The sequence below is a fragment of the Curcuma longa genome, chromosome 4 (assembly GCF_044706935.1).
Source record: "Curcuma longa cultivar G26 ecotype Majalengka, Jawa Barat chromosome 4, ITB_CL_G26_1.1, whole genome shotgun sequence".
Taxonomy (NCBI): domain Eukaryota; kingdom Viridiplantae; phylum Streptophyta; class Magnoliopsida; order Zingiberales; family Zingiberaceae; genus Curcuma; species Curcuma longa.
Window position 1 is genome coordinate 21,210,675 of NC_133864.1, and position 24,644 is coordinate 21,235,318.

The 24,644-nt window shown below is 37.9% G+C and overlaps 1 protein-coding gene across 2 annotated transcripts; it reads right to left on the reverse strand.

Moving 5' to 3' along the window:
• Positions 1-2,304: 2,304 nt before the first annotated feature.
• On the reverse strand, positions 2,305-9,541 carry LOC141826114 (putative magnesium transporter NIPA6). Of its 2 annotated transcripts, XM_074713363.1 has the most exons (9): positions 9,349-9,541; positions 9,205-9,261; positions 9,040-9,130; positions 8,791-8,951; positions 8,503-8,630; positions 8,286-8,423; positions 3,612-3,704; positions 3,401-3,518; positions 2,305-2,791 (listed from the first exon to the last, which is right to left on the reverse strand). In XM_074713363.1, exons 1-9 carry the CDS (start codon positions 9,521-9,523, stop codon positions 2,664-2,666), a joined length of 1,089 nt encoding a protein of 362 aa, XP_074569464.1. In that variant the 5' UTR covers positions 9,524-9,541; the 3' UTR covers positions 2,305-2,663. The 2 variants fall into 2 exon arrangements, with proteins under 2 accessions (XP_074569464.1, XP_074569465.1); XM_074713364.1 differs by lacking the exon at positions 3,612-3,704.
• Positions 9,542-24,644: the final 15,103 nt, after the last annotated feature.

Here is a 24,644-nt window from a genome sequence, read left to right on the forward strand (position 1 = left end):
CACGATCTTGCTAAGATGGAAGAATTTGTTGAGAAAACATTACTTCAATTAGTCCCATGTCGTGATGCTTCCCGTGGGCATGAAATATAGCCAGTCCTAGCCTTATCTCTCAGTTTGAAAGAGAACAATCATATTTTGACGTCATAGTACCATTAGATTTAAAATTTTCATAAATTTTTAAAAATGTCGATAGAAAGAATATTAGATTTTGAAAGTACAAATGAAGTGGAGAATGTTTAGTGCAATGCACTAGAGGAGTATTAGTGGCAGAGTGGCATACAACGAGGAATTAACAATTATTAGAAAGATGGGTCAGATGATCACTTTACAGGTTGGGGTTGTGAATGAGGTTTTACGAGTTAAATTTTGATGAAGTCGAGGTAATATCCTACACCGTCGTGGTCAACTGTAGCTTTTCGATTTATCTCCTCACAGATGGTTGTAAGACCGACCGTGTGGAGTCGCTGGGGTGGTGGATTCCATCTTTTGCTAAAATGAATGAGATCTTACGGAGATGGGGCCCCATAGGGGTACTTCTCGAGTTCCTTTGTATATCATATGCTAATATTTAGATGAGTTTCTTTAAATTTGCATGACAATATATGGGGTACTTTTAGCATCAATAAGGTAAAAATAACAATGCGGTTTATTGTTATTGACAAAATCAACACTAAGTAAATTACTAGATAGAGAAATAGATCTGGAAGGTACACTTTGTGCACTATGAAGACTTGATTAAAAACTAGAGAATACCTGTTTATCAATTTCTCTATTGCATACAAGGATGGTTGATCATAAGTCATATTGCTAAGATTGCGATGGATTTATGTTTGCATTAGTTTTCCCCTCTCAAATGATGCTATTGCTATCATTAATAGTTGAATGAAGTCGTATCTCTTGCATGGTTTATGGCACAAATGGTTATGGATCCTTCAGGAAGAAAGGAATAGCCAAATCTTTAGACTGGAAGAAAGCACTCGTAGCAATGACCCATTGATCATTTCGGTGAAACTCTTCCAATCGTGGATGCTTAGAGCTATAAAGAAATTCAAAACTGCCTTTAAGAACCAAAGCGCACAGTAGCAACTATCTTTAGACCACCTTTTAACTGAAAGTATTTGAATATATCTCTAATTCTGGTCGTCATATGTTGTAGCAATTTGATTCCATCTAGTTTCATTTTTGAGTTGGACTTCCTTCACCTATCTCGTGTGTGTAAGAGAGTTCTCCTTCATCCTTTTTTCTAACAAGAAATAAGTCTTCTTGGTTCGGACCTCGAGAGCACTAGGTCCTAGTACGATCACTCGGAATTTACTACTATCACATTCTTTTTCATTTTTTTTTTATCTTGATTGTTCGAGCACCAATTCCTCATCACCATAGCTATTAGTTCCTTTTTAAATTTGGCAACTTCTCTTTCTCCAATTTTGTAGACATTTTTTCAGTCATTCTTATTGTCATCAACTACAGAATGTCTTGAAACCTCAAAGTTGAAGACTCCATAGTTGGATAACTTCATCTAAAACAGAGAAATCAATCGTACACTTTCCCCCTCGCCTCGCCTCGCCAAGTGATCTTTTTTGCATCCTTTTCACAAACGAATTAGTCACTTACCGTCGTCCTCTTTTCTTCTCTTTTTGTCTCGGTACCTAACACCTTTTTTACCTAGTGGTAAATAAATCTATTATAGTAAAATTCACAATAGATTATAAAAGCTTATTGGCTTTTAGAATTTAGCTTGAGCCTTGCTGGAGAACTTGATAAAATAACGTGTGAGTATGGCTAAATATGGGAATTTCAACTTCCAATGAGTTGGGTTGAATTTCAACTAATTCCAAGGCGAACTCACTCGATTTGTCTGAATTATATTCAACTCAGTCAAGGAATCCCTCTTCTTAGACATTTATGGTTAAATCTATTATAGTGAACTATTTTTATGTTAAATCTATTTCTTCTTAGAAATTTATATGAATTAAATGTAGAAATATTGTTTACCAATCTCTTTCCTACCAAGGAATCCCTGGAATCCCTCTTCTTATTCCTTATCCATTTCTTTCAATTAATGGAGAATTTTTTTTTTTATGATCTAATATTGAAGTCGTCAAAATAATGGATAATATCAAAACTTATTCTTATACATTTCTACTTAAAACCTAAACATTAATTACGACGCCAACAATGACAATCAACCTTTTATCCCACTAAATGGAATGGGCTCTTAACATTAACTATAACATCTTTGAATCAAGCAACTTCTCCTTAATGCCTTAATCAAGCAAGTTCTTGAATTGAAGAATTGCCTTGCGCAGTGAAAGAATAACTGTACAGCAAATTACATCACAACACTTACAAGCACTTGCTATAAAGATACAGAGATGAATAACACTTTTGACCAAAAGATCTTACTCTTAGAATTAAGGAAAAACAATGACCACAAATCAATCAGCGGCGAGAAACTAAAAGTAGTCGCTCTCGTGGAGCTAATATATCAAAAATGGAAGGGGCTATCTGAACTGTAAATGGAAACCAGTAACTAGAGACCATAAGCATGCACCCCCAAAGAATACATCAATTATATATTTTAGTTTGACATGGCTGGGCTAGAACTTCATGGGCCCTCCATGCAGCGTGTGAGCTATAGAATGAGTGCATATGCCAACGAATTAAGTGAAATAATCCTGTCGAACCACTGCAACAAACTCCTCAGACAACAAATCTTCTTTCAGCTTTCCCAGCTCACCATTTCCTTGAATGTGACAATATATTTTGGGAGAGAAAGGTGTGTATAGATCTGCAGATGAATGACAACAAATTTGAACATCAAGATTCGCAATCGATTGTAGAGGAAATGTGGCAAGATGATGCTAATGAACGGTACAAAATTCAGGATTGAAACTGAGAGGAGTCCCAAAGTAGTTGGATAAAGGATGTGATACTCTAGAAGTAGAATTGAACTGCTATTTATCCATGATATCGACAATCTTATAATAGCATGAGTTTTAGTGTAGGAGAACCACAACTTCATCAAGCGTACATGATTTTAAATAAGAATGATCTCTTTTTCTTTTTATTCAAAGTTGTCTCTAGATTGCAATTGATCTACCACAAATGAATTACTCTTATGATTGGGGAAAGTGAATATAATGTAAGTAGATGGGTGTACAAGGAAGATTTAATAGAATGAAGTCGCATTAACATGATACCATTATTGGTTCAAGAACGATGTCATTTGTGATGGTTAAATTAATTCCAATTTGAGCCAACATACTATGTCCAGTACGATATGAATATCAATCAACAAGGGATGAAGAACACCATTGATAGTATATAAGTCCTTGCATTAGTCAGTCAGCTAACTATAATACATTGATGTATACCATATTTGATACTTGAATTTTACCTGAAGAGGAAGGAGGTTCAGGCTCTCTTGTAGAATGCAACACAGTAGTTCCAGAAATTACAGTAATAAGCCCACAAATCTCTGATGCAATATCACTTGCACTTTGCCCAGACCAATCCTGCACTTGTGTGAAAGAGTAAGCAATAGATATAAAATAAAGAATGAATACTAGTTTAACATAACCACAAAACTCGTTTCCATATTTCAGTACCTTGAACATAATTGCACTTGCTAAAATAGTAAGAATTGTGAACATGGCATAATAGACTGGAGAAACAACTGCAGTATTGAAAGTATCTAATGCCTGGAGAGAACAAAATTATAGCAAATTAGTATGAGTAGACATTCGGTTGGTTCTGAAAGAAGATAAGAAGGGGAAATTGCAATTATCTAATTTAAAGAAAGATAGTGAATTGAAGCCAGGAAACAAACTAACAAAAACATTCTCAGGAAAGAATATCAAAAGGCATCATCCAAAGTACAATCTAGTTTTTTAACCTATAAGTTCCTGCTCAATCAACTGATCTTCAACACATTAAAAGTAGCATAGTCAACCAAGCAATTTAGCTAGTGTGGGTTCGTAACATTCTTTTAGAAAAGCACTACAATGTTGTAATTGTTTTTTGTTTAACATTTGTCTCTTGTTGTATTGTTGTAAAACATTTCTCCACGAAGGACAATAGGAGCTAGAGACTATCAAACCATGAATATTGTATTCTCCTATGTTTTGTGTTTGTTTTTCTCTTTGTTTTCTACTGCATACTAACAAATTATAGACAAACATGGACAAAAGTGAATATCTATTCACCCCCTTTAACTGCAATCTAGATCCAACAAGTGGTATCATAGCTTTAGACTAATTGCCAAAAGGGCACCGTGGTATAAAAGTAGAGAATTCAATCAGACTTGAGATGAATTTCAAAGATGGTACTAATTACAATATCCAAGTTCCTCCACTCTTTAGAACAGAGGTTTTCCTCAGTGGAAGTTGGGAATGGAGACCTTCACTAAAGTCAATATCGAAGATTGATTTGCTTTGAGGAAAGGATTCCAGGCTCAGAATGACAAGAAGAGAAGAGTCCTCAAGGTTGAAAATTCAAGGCAAACGATAGGTAATGGAATTATTAATTAATATTTTATGTAACAACATGTGCAGATAGGTGAAGACAAGGATGCTCATGAACTATGGATAAGTTGATCAAGTTTCGTGAGAAGCCCTCACTGACACAAAAGAAGAAAGTGTTATATTTGAGAGGTGTCGCAAGGTAATCTTTTTAAATAAGATACTATTTATTGGATAAATAAATCACTATTTGATTGTACATTCTCTATGTATCTGATTAGATTTTCCGTCCGACTCTTTGGTCTTAAGAATGCTGGTTTTAAGAACGAGTGATTGCCCTTCTCCGACCCTTACTGCCCAACCGGGGAGCGGACAACTAATGCGTTCCACTTATTGAACAGGGTCTATGGTCGGTCCGTGACCCCTGGATGCCGAAGGCGTCCTTGGGGTGATCTCGTAGTTCTTACGGGGTGGAGACGACGGGGTCGGTCCATGGATTTTCTTTCCTTTTGCCACATTTCGCTCAAAGGGTTGAAGGGAGATAGTGCATCAAGCTATTCGCAAGGTATATGTTAATGAGTTGACAATCCAACGTTTATGCAAATATCAATAAGTTGATAGCATAATGTGATAATTATATATACGTGATATATAATTGGTATACTTGATACCTACTACTAAAACTAAGTATGGCAAATTGAACTATCTCCAAGATTGTTCTTATCTATAGTGGATATTAATCCATTTGGAGAAAATTACCATCTCCTGAATTCAAAATAGGGTCTTGAATTTGATAAGTGAGACTTCCCTTTGTGTATGTAAATTGTTTGCATCACATAATAAATTCATCTCTCATATTTACTCAATTTTGTATTTCTAGGTTAATAAAATCAGAATGTCTTCTTTAAATTTGCACTCAATTTTGGATACTAATAAATTGATTGGACTGAACTTCTTGGACTGGATTCGAAATTTGAGAATTGTTCTCAAAGTTAAGAAGATAGTATATATCCTCAAAGAGCTTCTTTCCCCGAGACTAACTGATGATGCGATATCGGACCAAATATTGACTAATCAGAAACATACAATTGATTTTGAATTTGCTAGTTGCATTATGCTATCATCAATGTCTCATGAACTACAAAAGCAACACTAGCATATGAATGCTTATACAATTGTTTATTATCTTCGTGAGTTGTTTGATGAGTAAACTAGATCACAAATGAAGAAACTGCAAAATTTATCTTAAATCCATGAAAAAGAAGACATCTGATATCCTATCTCCTTCAGGTATCTTCGTTATTTAATGTCATATTATTTCCTCTAACACTTGGGTATTGGATACTGGGTGTGACTTACATATATATAATGATATACAAGGGCTAAGAAATAGTAGAAGACTGATCAAGGGAGATTCAAATTTGTGAGTTGGCAATGGAGCAAAGGTTGCAGTCAAAGTCATAAGAATTTATTTGTTGAAACTCCTTAGTGGACTTGTCCTGAAACTGGATAATTGTTATTATGTTCCTGCTTTAATAAAGAATATTATTTCTATTTCTTACTTAAATAAAAAAGTCTTACTCCAGTCCAAATAGTTTGAACCATTCAATTTATGGTCTGTGATTTTAAACATCACAGGCACCACATCCATCATAATAGAAGACTTATTTTCAACCATAAGATTTTATTCTAAAGGAAATCAAATAAGAGAAGAATCTGAAGGAAGACCAAGACGCAACTACTAATGGACGGCGAGTTAATAGTCAGAAAGGGCAATGATTGCTGCTGCTCAGCGCATGAGACAACATGAGTAGGTGCTACAACAGGAGTTGAGAAAAGCAGAACTAATTCTCGCCTTGTCGCTCTTTGTTATTGTTGTTGTCTTCTCTCTACTGCGTTAGGGTAAGAGGTGGGGTGTAATGCAGTGATCACAATGTCGAAGAAGGAAGGGCAATAACTAGACAAGGCATGCGAGTCTCGTACAACAGTTAAGGAAACCACTTGCTCTTGAACGAGCACGAGCCGAAGTGTGGGCAAGTTTGAAGACAGAAGAGAGGCGGCCAGACGAGTGCAGGGTCGAGAGCTCGTCGAGTTGGTGCAAACATGAGGGGGTTCGCGAGATGTGCTGATGAACAAGGGAAGAAGGGGCAGCAGTGGTTGGCTTTGTCGCACACGAACAGGCGTAAAACGAGAGGGTAGCAGCAGTGTAGATGAAATCCTAATTTCGAATCACTAATGCTCTGATACCATGATATTTAAAATGAAAAGAATAGAATACCTTTTATTAAAAGATGAAGTATATCTATATGCAAGACTAGAAATCTACCTTAGGAAACTATCTACAATTATGTTAGCTAATTAACAGCTAACATAATGGACATCTAATAGATATATATTGCTATATATACATGCAACAAATATGGTATATGTACAACTAATACTTCCCAATAAAGATTTGAATAGAGAAAATGTGCTATCAATCTTCAATGCAAACATGAACATAAGAAAACAACTCTCTCATTCTGCTACTCATAGGAAAGATTTTAGTGTTATCCATCTCTAATGAAGACTTGAACATAGAACATCCTATTCCAGTTCGTTATACTAGCAAAGGATCAAACTTTGTTATCTCCAATCAGGACCTGAACAGACAAAATGTTATATTATTATATATATTGCTAAATCAAGCAAAGGGTCAAGCCAAGCTATTGATCTTTCTGCTAGGATTTGATTATTTTTATCTTCTCTCTCAAGCTAGTACATGTTGTTATATGCATTACTTTAGGGAGAAGCCAACATAAGACACTTGTCCTTGAGATCCCCTTAACCTAGTCTCATTTCATCCTTGTCCTCTTTATCTTCTCTCTCATCAATGTGCTAGTTGGTTTGAGGACTAAGGAATCAGTGTTAGTGTGTAACATCAACTAATTTATAAAGCTTCAATAATTTAAAATTGAAGGGATTTTTGGTTGCATTTTTTCTTTGAAGTATTGTTTCACTTGTGTGTGAATATTATACTTTTGTTTCATTATGGTCACATCTTAATCTATATTTTCAGTACATAAAACAATTTAGACATAGATAGTATCTATTCTCTAGCTTTAGGAAGAGTATTGAAGGAATTATATTTAATAGGTATTAGATGCCATGGTTTTTGTCTCACATTAATGCTTCTAGATTTGGGGTTCAATCATGAATTACAAATACCCATGTAAATTATTTCACAATAAGCAAGATATTATTTCCTTTCCCCAAAATATACATTACTCAATTAAAGATAACAAAAAGGTCAATACAAAAAACAGTTATGACTTTTGGCATTACTAAACTAGTTTTGAAGCTATCTTACACCTGGATATTAAAAGCTAACTAATGTGCATAAGGGAAATAAAAGGAACGCCAAACATGGAACTCCTACTAATTGTATGGTTAACCAGATACTAAAAAATAAGTAGAAGATAACCACAAATTGTCATGGGAGAAGTGAAGATGAATCTCCAAAATTAAACTATACCTCAATTCAATACTCATAAACATGTCATTAAGGAAAAGAAAAATAAGAAAGAAGGCATATTTACAAAAAATACAGTGTGGAGAACAACATTATCTTTATTTAATATATCACAATATGGTAATTTCAGGTGTATTTGCAATAAAGAAGGTACTTCATCCATTAAGGGGAAAAGATATGTTCTAACTCTGACTATCTGGGGAAATTGATGCCATAATATTGTACTGGGATATTCATATACATAATCTGGAAGTCACATAAGAGAACTCTCGAATTGCATTCAAGTTCTAATTTTCACTCAATGACCTTACCTTGTTCAAGTAATTCAACTGAATTATGATGCAGGAGATGGCCACCATTGCAAATACCCATGTCTGGAAGTAAACAGCTTGATTGATGCCTTCCAAAGTGAGTTTGATTGCAATTCCTACAGCCTTAATACTCATAACCTGCAATACTCTGTATGAGAGATGACGAGTGCAGAAGCATCAAGAGAAGTCCAAATCACCTAAAGAACCGGATCATTACCGTCAGCGAACCAATTACAGAGCATATGCCCAAGTACACCATTATGTTTGTCTGCCCAAACCGCGGAGAATAGTGCAGCATGAGCACCAGAGATACAGCAATAGCTGAAATTGTGTACAGAAGAAAGGCTGGAAATGAAGAACAATCAGTAAGAAATAAATAGATCCAGCAAGATCGGTAAGAAATAAATAAATCCAGCAATATCGTTAATTGAGTAAAGGAAACGCATTAGACCAAAGAATCTATAACGCAGTAGAATTAACTTTAAAACGAGCCACCAGACGATACCTGGCTGCGTTGCTAAACCCCAAATCTGTTCAACGGAAGTTGGTGTCTTCTCCTCTGGAGCATGGAGCACGATGACCGTTGAACCCACAATACAAAGCACGCACCCTAACACACCCATTTTCTGTAGCTTCTCCTTCAATATGAAATGAGCCAAAATCGCACTGTACCAACCACTCGTCAGTAGAAAAAACATGTTTTCACCATTTAATAATTCTTGTGCCGCAAGAAACTTTCATCAACACGACTTACCTCACAATAATACTCAAAGCACCCAAAGGCGTTACAAGAAGAGCCGGAGAAAAAATGTAAGCCACAAAGTTGGCAATTTCGCCAACAATCACTGCAAAACATCTACTTTTCACTTCAGATCAAAGAAATATTCAAAATCGAGGAGAGGGAGGAAAAGGGACTTACTCGTAACCATCCCGATCCACCAAAGTGGTTCCATAAGATATCCGTAGCCACCAACAGCTTAAGAAATTCATATAAGAAAACAAAAGGAATTTTTTACGTTCAACACGACAACGAGTAGTTCTAGGAGGGAGAAGCGTTACGTACCGGCTCGGGAGCCGGTGGCGCCGGCGCGCTTGAGGCCCTGTTTCTTGACGATGAAGCTGGCGCCGATGAAGGCACTGGATGCGACGGCGAGGAGGAACCCCTTGAGGTTGTCGGCGAAGAGGTGGGAGGACCCCAGCGCAGGTGGTTGACGGCAATTGGTCGGAAGTTGTTCCATTGGTCTTGAGCCGCCAGCCGAAAGGGGGAGAGAGAGAGACACACACAAGGTTTTTGAGTTGACTGAGAGACTGAGAATACTAGTAGTTGGAAACTAATGGAGTTTCTATTATAAAATATAAATGACATTATATTATTGATAATAATAATAATATTATAATATGCAATAATTAAAATGGGTCTTAGATTATCGGATAATTAAAAAATTGCCCTCTTTTTTTTATCAAAAAACAAAGAAATAGCATTTATTATAATAAGTTAGAAAGCAACTGTTAAAAAAAATGTTTCAAATAAATTTATTTAATTTAATAAAAAATATTATATAAAAAATGCTTTATATTAAAAAAATTATGTTCAAATCACTTCAACAAATTCAAATTAATAGCTATTTAACATCTACTATAACAGTATACTAATTATTTAATAATTACTCAATTATTTAATAGTTAATATATCAACCTAGCAGCTGAATAATTATTATAATATATAACAATTATTAAATAATAATATTATTAAATAATAATAATAATAATAATATTAAAATAATTTTTCATTATGTTAAAATTGATTTTATTAAATTTAAATAATTTTGACAAAGGTACTTATAATAACTACAGTAACGGCCGGTTTAAAAAAAGATTTTTTTAAAAAAAAATAATAATTAAAGAGTGTCTTTTTAGTTTTGCCACAGCGTAATCCAAATTCAATACATTTAATGATTATCACTAGACAGGCTGTTAATGTGTGATTAATTGATTTGGGAGAGGTAGTAGTATGACGGGTACCTGCCAGTCCAACTCAAAGAAGGGATGGCAGCTCGCGTGGTTTGGGCAAGGCCTTATCTTAACATATTATTGAAACCAAATTAGTTGGATTCAACTCTAAAGTTCATAAATCATAATAGAAAAAAGATATGTTCCAAGTAATAAATCGTGGATGATCAAGTCATCCATTCACAAATTACTGACGTGTACGCTCCTCGAAGATAGACACTTGAAAAGATAAAGAGACATGAAAAACACTAAAAAAGAAAGTTAAAATGATACCGAAGATGAATCCCAACAAACCACTCGAACGCTCAAGTTAGAGTTTAGCATGAGGAAGAAGTTTAAAGGCTTAAGAAAATTGGAGTTGATGTATGCATACCTATGCCCATAGGCATGGGCAACCTTTTATAGAATTGATATCTAAAATATTAGCGTTCGTTTAGGAAATATTCTGAGATACGAGATTCTGTTCTGATATACGCGTTCTAATTATTCATGTTTTTCAAAATATTTTTCTTATTCTTCATGTGAAACGGTCTTAGAGTTTCCTAATCATAAGGATGAATCGGCTTTATAATTTTATCTTGCATGACACGTGGAGGTAACAAATTCTCGTCACATGATGCTAAGCGCAAGTGTACGGTCGTCATCAAGTAATAAAAGATATCGAATCACAAAGACCATGAAATTTACCACTAGACTAGAACAAAAAGAGTTTCCTAATACTTGAGTTTAAGCATAAGGGAGAGAGAAAAGGAGAAGTAGAGTGTCTGACCCTCGATCTAACAGATGTCAACTAGATGATAAGTATGTGAAACGATTCTAGGATTTCAGATTCCTTGAGACTATGGTTGATATATTATGGATACTTTACCATTCCTCAATGTTTATATCGATGTAGGGATTCTAATCAAGCTACCAAATTGACCTCTTCAGACTTCATTAGAATTCAATTATTATCCTCTAATGCTATGACTACCAGTTGGAGATAATACCTAGATAGTCCGGTTCTATGGCTATCCCGCTGTCACTAGGCACCTCGGGCATACTATCCGAATATCTTACTCTCTGTCACAGAGTATCCCTATTAAGGATCTCTTCCTAATAATCGTTAGCCGTTAGCTATCTCTCATAAGAGTTTGTTACAATTTAAGGATCTCTTCGGAAAGTCCGGTTCTAAGATTTACCTTCTGTCACAAGGCACCCCAATCATACGATCCTACGATTTTCTATAAATCATAATTCACTCCCATCCACAGGAATTTAAGCCCTCATAAGCATATCACCAAACACACACATGACACAATTCATATGACAAAGCATAAATATATTATAGAAAATGGCAAAGAGCACATCCATTAAATACAAATCATCCAATACATCTCAATTCATCCTACGTCCTAGGATCTAGGAGATCTACTCCACGACGGAGGGAACACAACTTGAAGAAGAATAGGAATACATCTTTGACCCTTAATCCAAGAGAGAAAAGGGAAAAGACTTACCTATGTGCTCAGATCTCTTTCGAATCGCAATCTCCTTATCGGTGGTGGATGGAAACGGCGGAGTAGCCCCGAAAGAAAAAATAAGATGCTGAAATCCACTCTGAATCATGGCTACGACGTACCCCGTTCGCCTCTGTCGGCCCCCTGTAGGGTTCAAAATGGCTTATTTATAGGCCGCGCCCGACACGATCGTGCCTCAAGGCACGGCCTGGAACTTCGACTCAAGTCTTTCACGGGCACGACCGTGCCTTGTAGGCACGACCCCTGGCTGACTTCATGTGGTATAAGAGGCATGGTCGTGCCATTTGGCATGACCCCGTTTTGGTTCATGTAGTAGGAAGGGCACGACCATGCCATTTGGCACGTCCCCGTTTTGGGATTTTATCATTCTCCCTTCGTTTCACCTTGTTTCGCTCTGATTTCCATCCTACAAATGCAAATACACAAGAGCAGATCTCCAAACTAGAAAGTAAAGAAAATATGTCAAATGCACGAATAAAGAGTATGATAAACATAGAGTATCATTATGAAATGCATAAGGACGAGCAATAAACGTAATAGAAATGTATGTATACCCTACGCACATCACCACATCACAAGCATCTCCAATTAGTCTAGTCGAAAGAGACGTAGTCTGACTGACTAGACTATGTTTAATGAGGTGTCATTGCTCCATCACATATGGATGAAGTGGCTATAACAGGATCTCGAGCTCGAGGCTCAGTGCTCTAAACCTATCGTAAGGTAAAGTCACAAGCTCGGAGCTCGATGCTCCAGACTTGTCATAAGGCAAAGTTATGAGCTCAGGGCTCGATATTCCAGGCTTGTCGTAAGGTAAAGTCGTGAGTTTGAGGCTTGGTGTTCCAAGCCTGTCATAAGGCAAAGTCATGAACTTGGGCTCGGTGTTCCAGGCCTGTTGTAAGGCAAAATCGTGAGCTCGAGACTCGATGTTCCAGGCCTATCATAAAGTTGCAAGCTCAGGGCATGGTCTTCTAGCCTTGTTGTAAGGCAAAAAGGCAAGCTCGAGCACTCGGTGTTCCAAGCATGTCGTAAGACAAAGTCGCGAGCTCGAGACTCAAAGTTCTAAGCCTGTCATAAGGCAAAGTTGAAAGCTCGGGGCTCGGTGTTCCAAGCCTGTCATAAGGCAAAGTCACGAGCTCAAGGGCTTAGTGTTCTAGGCCTGTCGTAAGGTAAAGTCATGAATTCGGGGGTTCGATTTTCCAGGCCAGTCATAAGGCAAAGTCACGAGCTTGGGGTTGGGTGTTCCAGGCCTGTCATAAGGCAAAGTCGCAAGCTCAGACTTTGGTGTTCCAGGCCTATTGTAAGACAAAGTCACAAGCTCGGGCCTCAGTGTTCCAGGCTTGGCGTAAGGTAAAGTCGCGAGCTCGGACCTCGGTGTTCCAAGCCTGTCGTAAGGTAAAGTCGCGAGCTCAAGGCTCGGTGTGTTATATTTGAGAGGTGTCCTAAGGCAATCGCCTTATGGTTATACTATTTATTGGATAAATAGAAATTCACTATTTTAGTGCACATTCTCTATGTGTTTGATTGGATCTTAAACTCATTTATTGAATCTCCACAATACGATTCATATATGGGAGAATCTGTGATTGAATCACAACTAGTAAGCATCTCTACATGTGTAATTATGAATGTATTAAAATTATCCCTTATCGAGGAATTGATGAGCACAAACTCATCAATTATGTTAAAACTAGCATGTTTTAAACTTCTTGGTTTACCAAGCAACTGTTCTTGTTGCCTAGAGACATTGGATGTTGAGAGTTAAATGTGGATGCTAGTTAAAGGTAACTAGTTCATTGGAGTGACTTGCCTTGAGACTTCATATGGTTCTATGTGTATGTCAATGAAAATCTTAGTGCAGCTTAAGTGTAAGCTTTCTTTGACTTGCTGTATTTAAATCATCTTGATCATGAAAGTTTATATTTTGACATCTTAAGCAAATATTTCTGAGAAGATGTGGACCCAAAATGATTGGGTATAAGTCAAATTGCTCGAAGGTGTTTGAATAACCCACAAAGGATTTACCACTCTTTATAAAAAGAGATGTACACCCTACAATCGCTTGTTAGGATTGTTACTAAAAGCATTTGGCCAAAATATCACATGTCAAGAGTATGACACTCTTGGACACATGTACGAGTAACTTGAATTCATATGACAAGAAAGCAAGCTTGGATTAGGTGTGACATAGTCAGCCTAGTGGAGACTGACACATATAGACCATGTCCTGAATTAACTAGGTATAAGATGGTGTAAGGAACGAGGTAATTTTATAATAGCTATTGAAGGGTTTAGAAATTATTCTGGAATCGATCGTTAATTTTTCGATCAATTGGGGTATCATGATGTACTACTAGGTGTCATTCATGATTATTCCATAATTAATGGTTAATTACGGATGACCAACATAATCGGAAACCTATTAGGTCACACGCACTACAAGTTTTTCGAATAACTTAAAATGAGTTTGAGAATTTAATTCTCAGCTCAAGAGAATGAAAGTTTGGTTAGACCAGACAAAAGGAAAAAATAATAGACTTCTGATGCGTGGCTCAGATTGTCGTCTAAATGAGCACGTCAATTTAATTAATACCGAATCCCCTAACTAAAGTAGTATAGGGCAACTCGAGTCGTCTCCCAACGATTGTAGACGGTGTGTGGTAATTCTAGTGGTTATTGTAATTGGATATTTGGATTTTTTTCTCTTTTTAGATTGGATGGGGGGTTGTTGTCTTAAGTTCTAATTCTAAACAATGGAAAGAACACTAAGTATCAAGAACAAATTGCATTAATAAAGTAAAGAGTGCAACAAGTAAATAAGTGCATGAACAAAGAAACAAGCAAGAGAAATCTAAGGACAAACAACATTCAAAACTGTAACGAAAATTTAAACAAACACTTGGTATGCCAAAAGTCTAATCTATGTTTAGAAATGGAAGAAAAGAAAATCTAATGATTCTCCCTAAGGTTCTGGCCGAAGGTGGATGTGAAGCGAAGCGGACTCCACGAATGATGCACCGAAGGAAGGAATCTCTAACTTCAAAGCAATCAGGAGATGATGTGGATGGATGAGATGACGTGAAGGAAAAGAAGGTCCTCTTGCTCCTTGATGGATGGAAGGTGGTCGGATTGAAGAAAGAAAATCTCCTCGCCTTCTTTATGGTGGATGGATGATGGATGAGACGACGGTGAAGAGATGAAGGTGGCGACTAGGGCAAGTCCAAAGGGTAGAATGACTTTTTCTTCACAAAAATTAGCTTTTATACCCCCAAAAGTTGCTCCGCGACATGGTCGTGCCTCAAGGCACGACCTGGGGTAAGCACCCCCTGTCCAAGAGGCACGGGCGTGCCTCATAGACACGCCCCAGAGTGAACACGCCCCTGTGAAAGAGGCACGGTCGTGCCTCTTAGACACGTCACAGAATAAGAGATTTTCTACAAGTGAGGCACTTCCGTCCCTTTTAGCATGGTATAGAGGCCGAATCCGTTTGAACTGTAATGCCCGCCCTTAGGTGGGCCTAGACGGACGCTACATTTTTCTTTCATTTACATTCATACAATTAATCACATATGAAAAATCACAAAAACATGACAGTGGAAATTTAAAACATCTATACATGGTAGTGATTTCATATGCGATTGAAACTTCTAAAATAAAAACTTATCAAGCATGTCTAGTCTAGATATCAGGTTTTAACTATTCTAACTAAAGCAGCATAACATATCATTACTAATTAGAACTTCATAATTCATCATGTAATCTTTAAAACCAGACATCTATAGCATAGAGATAAAATCCAAACATAACATGCAAGTATTGATTTTATAATTAAACATAGTGCTAGGAACTCTACCAAGTCACCACCACACACACTTTAGCCCTTCCTGCTGCTTCCCATTCTTTAATGACTTCTAGTTGGATCTGCAACATAAAAAAGTAAACTATAAGCACAAGGTTTAGTAAGCTCCTTTCCTACTCACAAAATTCAAACGTCACATATATCATGAATATGCATCACATTGAATAAGCACACAAAAACTTGAAGACACATTAACATAGCATAAAGCATAAAACATACTTCACATTAGCATATGAATCATGTGCATACAAATGATGAGAATGTCTTTTTAAAACATATACTATAATAGATAAACATAATCATCATCATCATTGTTGGGGTCCCTGGCTTGTACCCATTCATTCATCATTGCATCCCAAATCGATCCGAGGTAGCTAATCCCGAACCCACTAGGGAACTAAGTTTTCTTTATTATCCTTCAACCTAGGGGCATCTTGGAGCCCATCCCTTACTAGACCCGTACTACGACCGTCGGTCTAGGGGCGTTCTTAAGGTGCCCATCCCTTAGACCCTTTTCAGGATCCGGTACAAGCCATGCATAAAGTAAAATAGCATACATGCTTTCTTTTCTTTTCATAGTGAATGTTCTTTAACATTCCATTATTCATAAGTCATAGCATACATGATTTCTTTTTTTTCATATTGAATGTTCTTTAACATTCCATCATTCATAAATCATGTATAGCATAGACATACATTCAATCATAAGTTTTAACATGATATTCTTTAACATTCCATTAAATCATGTATAACTTAAGTGAACATTCAAGTATCAATTTCAATACATTTCTTGCAGCATGATACACATAAAACATGATCTCATTTCATAAACTTGGCATGAGATAAAGCATATCATCATAAATGAACATCATTAAAACCCTAATTCAACCAAACTCTAATTCCCATGAGGTTGGCCGAAACTTATAGGTTTCCTTCATGGTCTTGGAAATTCTTATAACTTGAAACTTTATCATGTTTAATCATAACTAACTATGGTTGAACATGATTGAAACCCTAAACTAGGGAAACCCTAAACTAGGCAAACCCTAATTTTCTTGGTATGACCGAATCTTCATAGGTTCCTTTAGGTTCTTAGCCTGAAACATAAAACCCTAATACATCATAGCATCATAAGAATTAATCAAGTAATAGGTGAAACCATTGGTCAAGTTTAAAAACACCATTCAATCCCTTATTCATGCTTTGGCCGAAACCTACATGGAAGCTAGGTTAAGGCTTAAAAATTCCTATCACTTGAAATCTATACTTGTTTAAACATAATCAACATGGATAAGCAAAGTTGTAACCCTAATCCAACAAAACCTAGTTTTCTTAGGGTTAGCCGAAACCTTATAAGCATGATACCATGAACTAGGTTTAACCCCATGAACCCTAATCATCATAAGAAACCACCAAGTAACAATTCCACCCATAGCTAGGTTTTAAAAACATAACTTAGGGCCTTAAACTATACTTGGCCGAATCTTATGGATAGGCAAACATGAGTTAGATTTTTACCACATGAACCCTAAACCATGTAAAAGATCATCCAACACATATATGCAACCATAGTTAGGTTTTAATATAACTCAAATCCCTAGATTTGCATGTGGCCGAAACTTAATACATGTAATCCTAGGGTTAGGTTTAAACACATGCATCCTTGAATCATCATAAGAAAACATTACATATCATTTGCAAACATAGCTAAGTTGAAAACATAACTTAAAACCTTAAAACATGCCTTGGCCGAAACTTCATCACATGGTTTCATCATGGTTTTTCAACAATAACATAAAAACAAACCTAAATTCCATAAGATCCAACATCAAAGCTATTATGTTGCAAGTGAGGGGAGACTTACCCTTGCTCTAGAGTTCTTACAATTTATACCCTAGAAGGAAGAAAAGATGGAATCTTTCCCTTGAGAAGTCCTTGGTTCTTCCTTGTTCTTCCTAGATCCTCCAAGATTTTCCCTAAATCCCTTGTTGCCTTGTATGCTTTGTTGATGGAGATAGCCTCCAAAAAGCTTTCGGCCAAAGGGAGAAAAGAGAGAGGGAGAAGGTGATTTCGGTGAGGAAGAGAAGAAAAGGAAGAGAGGGGAGTTTCAAATGGATTTTGCAACTCCTTGTCTCATTACTTATACTAATGAAGGGGTGTGTCCCTTCACCTTTCATGGTGTCCTTTCATATGCTTCTTCACTTAAGTATCATTCCCTTTACCCTTCTAATAACATTTTCTTACTAGGCCTCATGGTTACCTCATGCATCTTTAAGGCTTGCCACTTCCTTTAGGTCCAAGGTTCAATCCTTAACACCTCCATTCTTTTTCCTTTCATTTTTGGCAAAGCCCACATAAGGTAAAAGCCTATCATGAGCTATTCATCCCATAGAGCCCATTAGATCTTAGGATAAATCCTACTAGTGATCCATTAAGATCTATACCATTAAAAGCCCATGTAAGGCCCATTTAGTATTTTATACTAAATTTTCTATAGCCTAAGCTATCATTTATCAATATTAAGGAAAATATTGAAGGGCTTTTGTGGGGCGTTACATGAACCCCCTGAATCAAAGTTGTAGATTTTGAGATTATCTTCATTTTGATAGGTGGTATAGCCCGTGGTTCGATCGGAGAAAAACATTATGGTCATTTTAGTTTTAGTCTGCAGAGCAATCCAGCTGAGGCACGACCGTGTTTTGACCCTGGAAAAGTGAGGCACGACCTTATCAAGATGAGGCACAGCCTGGAGAAGTTGATTTTCTGTAAAATAGGCATGGCCGTGCTTATTAGACACGACCTAGAGAAGGGGCCCTTCGGTATGGTAGACACGACCTGGGTTAGGAAGTATTCTGTGGAAGTGTCATTGCCGTGTATTTTAGCATGTCTTAGAGAAGGAATCCATTCGTGCGACCTGAATAAAATTTGTAGATCTTGAAGTTCTTGTTAATTTGGTATATGGAACATCACGTGGTTCTATATGAGTAAAAAGTTATAGCCATTTTAGTTTTGATCTACAGAGCAGTCCAGTTGAGGCATGGCCGTGTCTTGCCCCCTAGGAAGATGAGGCACGGCCGTGCCTCATGAGACACGGCCTGGGCAAGGTGGGGCACGGCCATGCCTTGTGAGACACAGCCTGGAGAGGTGAAACACGGCCCTAGGAACCTCTGAAACACTCCAAATGATTTCTAGACACTTCCAAATGCGCTCCAACTTCATCCAACTTCATGGCTCTTTGAGTATCCTACAAATATACATGGAAAATGTTAGATTCAATCTAAAATTTGTAGGAATAAGCAATAGGCTTCAAAATACGTTCATACTCGTATATGTGTTAATATTCAATAGTTACACAACGAGAGGGTCAAAATATCAAGTTTTAGAGCCAAAATAAGCTATGAAAATGAGTGTTATCAATTCCCCCACACTTATTCTTGCACGTCTCTGATAAGCTCCCGCAAGTATACGGGTGTCGTCAAGTAATAAAATATTGAATCTACAGGGATCGTGGAATTAATCACTAAACTAACACAAGAAGAGTGGAGAGAAAATGTGATTTAGGTTTGTGTGGGGGAAGTGAAAGAGAGTGCTAGTGCTCCTAATCCTCAATCAAAGAGAAAATCGACTGTGATAGCGTGTGGAAGGCGATCCTAATACTTCAGATTCCTCGAAATAATGATTGATTGATTATGGATTCTTTACCATTCCTCAATACATGCATATTTGTAGGGATCCTAACCAAATTATCCAATTATACCTGGCCAGGGTTTCTCAGAATAAATCAATAGCATTCTAGTGTTACTATTATCGGTTTGAGATGACTCTAGATAGCCTGGTTAAGGCATTTCCGCTGTCACTCGGGCGCCCCAGTATACTACTAGATGTCCTACCCTCTGTCTGTTAGTGAGAGCTCTAGAGCCAATCATATGATGATTGATGTATGGACTTATTGTATCATATTTCTACTTATTTATAAAGGCATTTCTTTTGTGGTTATTATACTTACTTGTATTGGTGTCAAATAACTAAGTATAATAACGTCCTTGAGTAGATGATTCGTATCTATATCAATCGATTAGTTAAATCGATAGTGAGATGATATAGAGAACACTACTCTAAAGCATTCCTAGTCAAGTATTAACATTCAGGGACAATGTTAATGTATAGAGACTAGCATGTAGGTCAACATGATGACTTGATCTCACAAGTCATAGATATGAGATATCAAGTTGACACATGGGTATGCATTGGAGAATGTATACTGAATGACCCGCCATGAGAAAGTATCATGGATCGTTATATGAGTGTCATATACTTTCTCATGTGGCTATTAGTATGACTATTAGTCCTTAGACCTGAAGTCACCATGGTTCCCAACATAAGGAGTTACATACTTTGGCTTCGTCAAACGTCACCCGTAACTGGGTGGACTATAAAGGTGATTACTGGGTATGTAACAAATTATGTGGAGGGATGTGAGTGATGTAGATGAGATCTATCCCTCCTATATAACGGGAGTGATATCATAGTTCTTGATAGAGTGAGACCACTAAGTGCATGACCATGCCCAAATGAGTCAACATGAGATGTTGAGCTCATTTGTTTGGAGTGAGTCTACTTGGAGTTCAAGACATGGATTGATTAGAGGATGACACGGTCTATGCCTCGGTTTGATCAATCATGATATCAATGATAGAAGGACATGGTCACATATTGTGAGAGTCACAATTAGTAGTCACAAGGTGATGTTGGATCTCAACATTCTTGTAACTTGGGTAGCAATGATGTGTTGCTAGATACCTCTCATTGCTTATGTCCCTAAATAGGTTTAGGGGCATTGCCAACGTTACAAGAACCTATAGGGTCACACACTAAGGGCAATTAGATGGAGATTATGTTCATGTGATGAACCAAGAGGATTAGATTCATATGATGAATCAAATTGGGTTAAGTATAATCCAAACTAGACTAGTGGAGTTGATTTGATTAATCTTGGAGATTAGAAGTCAAGTTTGACTTGACTTGAGAAGGAAGACTTTATGGTCAAGTTTGACTTGACTTTGTGCCACATCATCATCAAGTTTGACTTGACTTTATGCCATGTCATCATTCATGTTGACTTGACTTATGCCACCTCATGGTCAATGCTTCATGGGAGTTACCAAGTGGTTGTGTAACTCATGGCATTTAATAGAGGATTTGTAACCTCTATTGGCTTAATGTGGCCGGCCATATCAAGAGAGGGTGAAGGCTTATTCATTTGCTCATTCAAGTGATTTCAAGTCTTCTTCTTCCTTGAGCTCTGCTTCTCCCTCTCCCTCTCCACTCTGAGACCTTGCTAGGGTGCTAGCACACCTTTTGGTTTCGGTACTCCATCCCTGTCGTGTGAATACCAATAGAGGAGAGCGGCACTTGATGCTCTCGAGATCCTCTTCTTAGACGAGCTCTCTAAGGGGCGGCAATTCCTTGCATCTAGATCTTGCTTCAATTGTGGCCGATTTTCCTGAAGCTTCTCCTTGCTTTAGAATCGGCGGCCAAGAAGAAGAATGCAAGAAGAAGAATAAGAAAAAAGAAAAGGAGGGTTATTAATCCCTTCTTGATTGCCATTGGAGGGAGAGTCAATTGTCATGGAGATATCTAAACGAAGGACCGTTGCCCACACAACGTTGAGAACGAGGTGAGGCTACATACATCAGAAGATCAAGAGGTTATCTTGATCCTCTAAGGCATCCTGAAGAAAAGATATAATTTATTGCTTTCCTCCACTGTGAGACCGGACACTGGAAGAGGCCCCAATAATCTTAATGCGTTGAAGAAGAGAAGTGAGACTGATCAACTTCAGGTATATATGTTTAGAAAAATTTATTTGTTCTGCAAGGATTTAGATACCGGTTGTGAATCTCACATTTGTACTAATATGCATGGCCTTCGAAGAACTAGAGCATTGACGAAGGGCGAAGTGGACCTACGTGTAGGCAATGGAGCAAGGGTTGCTGCTGTTGCTGTAGGGACTTATTTACTGTCTTTGCCCACTGGGCTTGTATTAGAACTAGATGAATGTTATTATGTGCCTGCTTTAACAAAGAACATAATTTCAGTTTCTTGTTTAGACAAGAAAATTTTTCATTTATAATAAAGAACAAATATTGTTCAATTTATTTAAATGATATGTTCTATTGTAGTGCACCTCTAATGAACGGACTCTATATTTCTAGACTTGGAGAGCCCTATCTATAACATAAGTACCAAGAGGTTCAAGTCAAATGAGTTGAACCCAACCTATCTCTGGCACTGTCGCTTAGGACATATAAATGAGAGTCGCTTATCCCAGCTCCATAAGGATGGACTGCTGGACTCATTTGATTTTGAATCATATGAGACATGTGAGTCTTGCCTTTCTAGGCAAGATGACCAAGACTCCATTTAGTGGACAAGGCAAAAGAGCAACAGATTTGTTAGGACTTATACATAGTGATGTATGTGGCCCTTTCAATGTTGCAGCTAGAGGTGGTTATAGGTACTTCATTACATTTACTGATGACTTCAGTAGATATGGTTATGTGTATTTGATGACACATAAATCAGAATCCTTTGAAAAGTTCAAAGAATTCAAGAATGAAGTACAAAATCAGCTCGGCAAGAGTATTAAGGTACTTCGATCAGATCGAGGTGGTGAATACCTTAGCCGAGAGTTTAGTGACTATCTAGCTGAGTGTGGGATATTATCCCAACTCACTCCTCCTGGAACACCACAGTGGAATGGTGTATCTGAAAGGAGGAATCGTACACTATTAGATATGGTACGATCCATGATGAGTCACACAGATCTTCCTATATCCTTTTGGGGATATGCTCTAGACACAGCAGCCTTCACACTTAACCGTGTTCCATCCAAGGCTGTAATGAAGACACCATATACGATATGGACTGGGAAGAGTCCCAAGATGTCTTTCATGAGGATTTGGGATTGTGAGGCTTACGTTCGACGTCAAGTCTCGGACAAACTGGGACCCAAATCTGACAAGTGCTATTTTATTGGATATCCCAAGGAAACAAAGGGATATTACTTCTACATTCCCAGTAAGTATACTTCATGCGCAGAATGTAGAAGATTGCATTTTGGGGAATGTCGCAAAGGTACAAACAAGTGTTTTACCTACGGAGTGGAAGGGCATAAGGCTCGAGTCTGCCCAACTAAGTTCCAAGCATCACCTCAGCAGCAAGTGCAGGACCAGAAGGCACATGTACAATTACATAATATGCAGGCTGCACTGGAAGATCCTCAATTAAGTCAAGAAAGGTTGGAGGCCAAAGGAGGACGTGGCGAATGCTTCCACGGTTGTCACAGGTCAGATATTCATTTACAGTCAGTATGCTACTGTATTCTTTGATACTGGGGCAACGCATTCGTTTATTTCCATGCTATATGCTAAGAAGATAGATATACCCCTACAAGTTTTAGAGGGTAAATTTTTAACAACCCTACCTTCGGGAGAAGTAATGGCATCGACTCATATGTTGCTATTGGCGATCTGGATCTCCGTCCTGCGATCCGGATTCTATCCGCTCCGAAGAACATAGAACCCCGCAGAAAAATCATAAGCTGAGCCAGACTCACCATATGCATAGAATGTCTAGCCGGCTCAATCTCAGGGTAGGAAGGTTAATCAAGAGGGTTCATGGTGATATGAAGTTTCTTGGACTTGTTCCAAGTCTGGTTCATATATGGGAGTGGAGTGACTAGGTACTGGAGTGCGTAAAATCAAATTTTTGGCCTTTCTAATATATAGTTGTCTTTGGATGAGGTAATGGAAATGGAAATCCATCATGTATGTTGAAACCATACCCCTCCTCGGTCCTACATATCATCCTCATCGCTAAACATGTGTCGATATCTATTTTGGTGTTGCCTAAAACTGGTTCTAAATTATCAAACTCACAACCCAAGGATGAGGCGATAACTGTAATAAGGCCACCAATAACTATCGCTCCAGTTGAGGACTTAGAAATTTTAACCAAGTTTTGGAGGAAATGGAACCCTGTATCAAATTCAACCTGATGTAGCATTGCCCAGATGCAATATAGTTCCAGTTTCCTCACCACACCGTTACTCTCAGCTCGACCAAATATAGTCTTGGTCATGACGTGGTGAAGATACCTAAAGACTGGATTTTACAACGAGGACCTTAGTCTTTGAAGGGTCATAGGGTTCATCAGACAAAGTGATTTGCTTCCAAAACTTGGTACTGCTAAACCTCTTATCAAAATCTCTAGTCACTCCGATAGGCATCCTAAAATAATTATTGAAATCTTCTAGGGTCCACGAATACTCAACATTAAACATTCTAAAAGTGACAGTTCCTTCTTCTTTTTCGTCACTTGTATAGTGGACCTCTAGGGAACTAAGAATTCTAGAGTTATTTTTGGGTATGTTGGAAATTTGTAGTCCATGAAGTCTATCCACCCAATGTTATCCAACATCCATGCTATATCATCCTTAATTCCTAAAGTTTCCATAGTGTAACAGGGTTTTTATAGTAGATCGAAAGCAAGAGAGGATGGAGAAGAGAAGGAAAAGTGGAAGGATGCAAGAATTAGGGTTAGGAAGGAGTTTGGGAGGAAGAGGAAGCAAAAAGAGAGAAGGAGGCTGATTTTTAGGGGGCGGACGACCGTGTTCTAGGGCAGACACGGCCGTGTGCCTTTTTATAGTGTTGGAGGCACAGCCGTGTCTATGAGGCACAACCGTGCCTATGAGGCACGACCTTGGACTAGCGTGTCTCTGTTCTCTGAGGCACGCCCGTGCCTAGGAGACACGGGCAAGTGAAGACGCGCTTCTGTGAGGACTACACGGCCATGTCCGGTAGGCACGACCTGTTGTGGGCGTGCTTGTGTTTGACAGACACGCCCATGCCTCTGAGGCACGCCCATGCCTCTGAGGCACGGTCTCACACGGCCGTGACTTTGTTTGTG

Excerpts from the sequence above, each read along its gene's own strand:
- LOC141826114 (XM_074713363.1), bottom strand. The coding sequence starts at position 9,523 with ATGGAACAACTTCCGACCAATTGCCGTCAACCACCTGCGCTGGGGTCC. Across the intron at positions 9,262-9,348 it reads CGCCACCGGCTCCCGAGCCG|CTGTTGGTGGCTACGGATAT; the intron begins GTACGTAACGCT and ends GAATTTCTTAAG. Across the intron at positions 2,792-3,400 it reads TGAACCTCCTTCCTCTTCAG|ATCTATACACACCTTTCTCT; the intron begins GTAAAATTCAAG and ends ATTCATCTGCAG.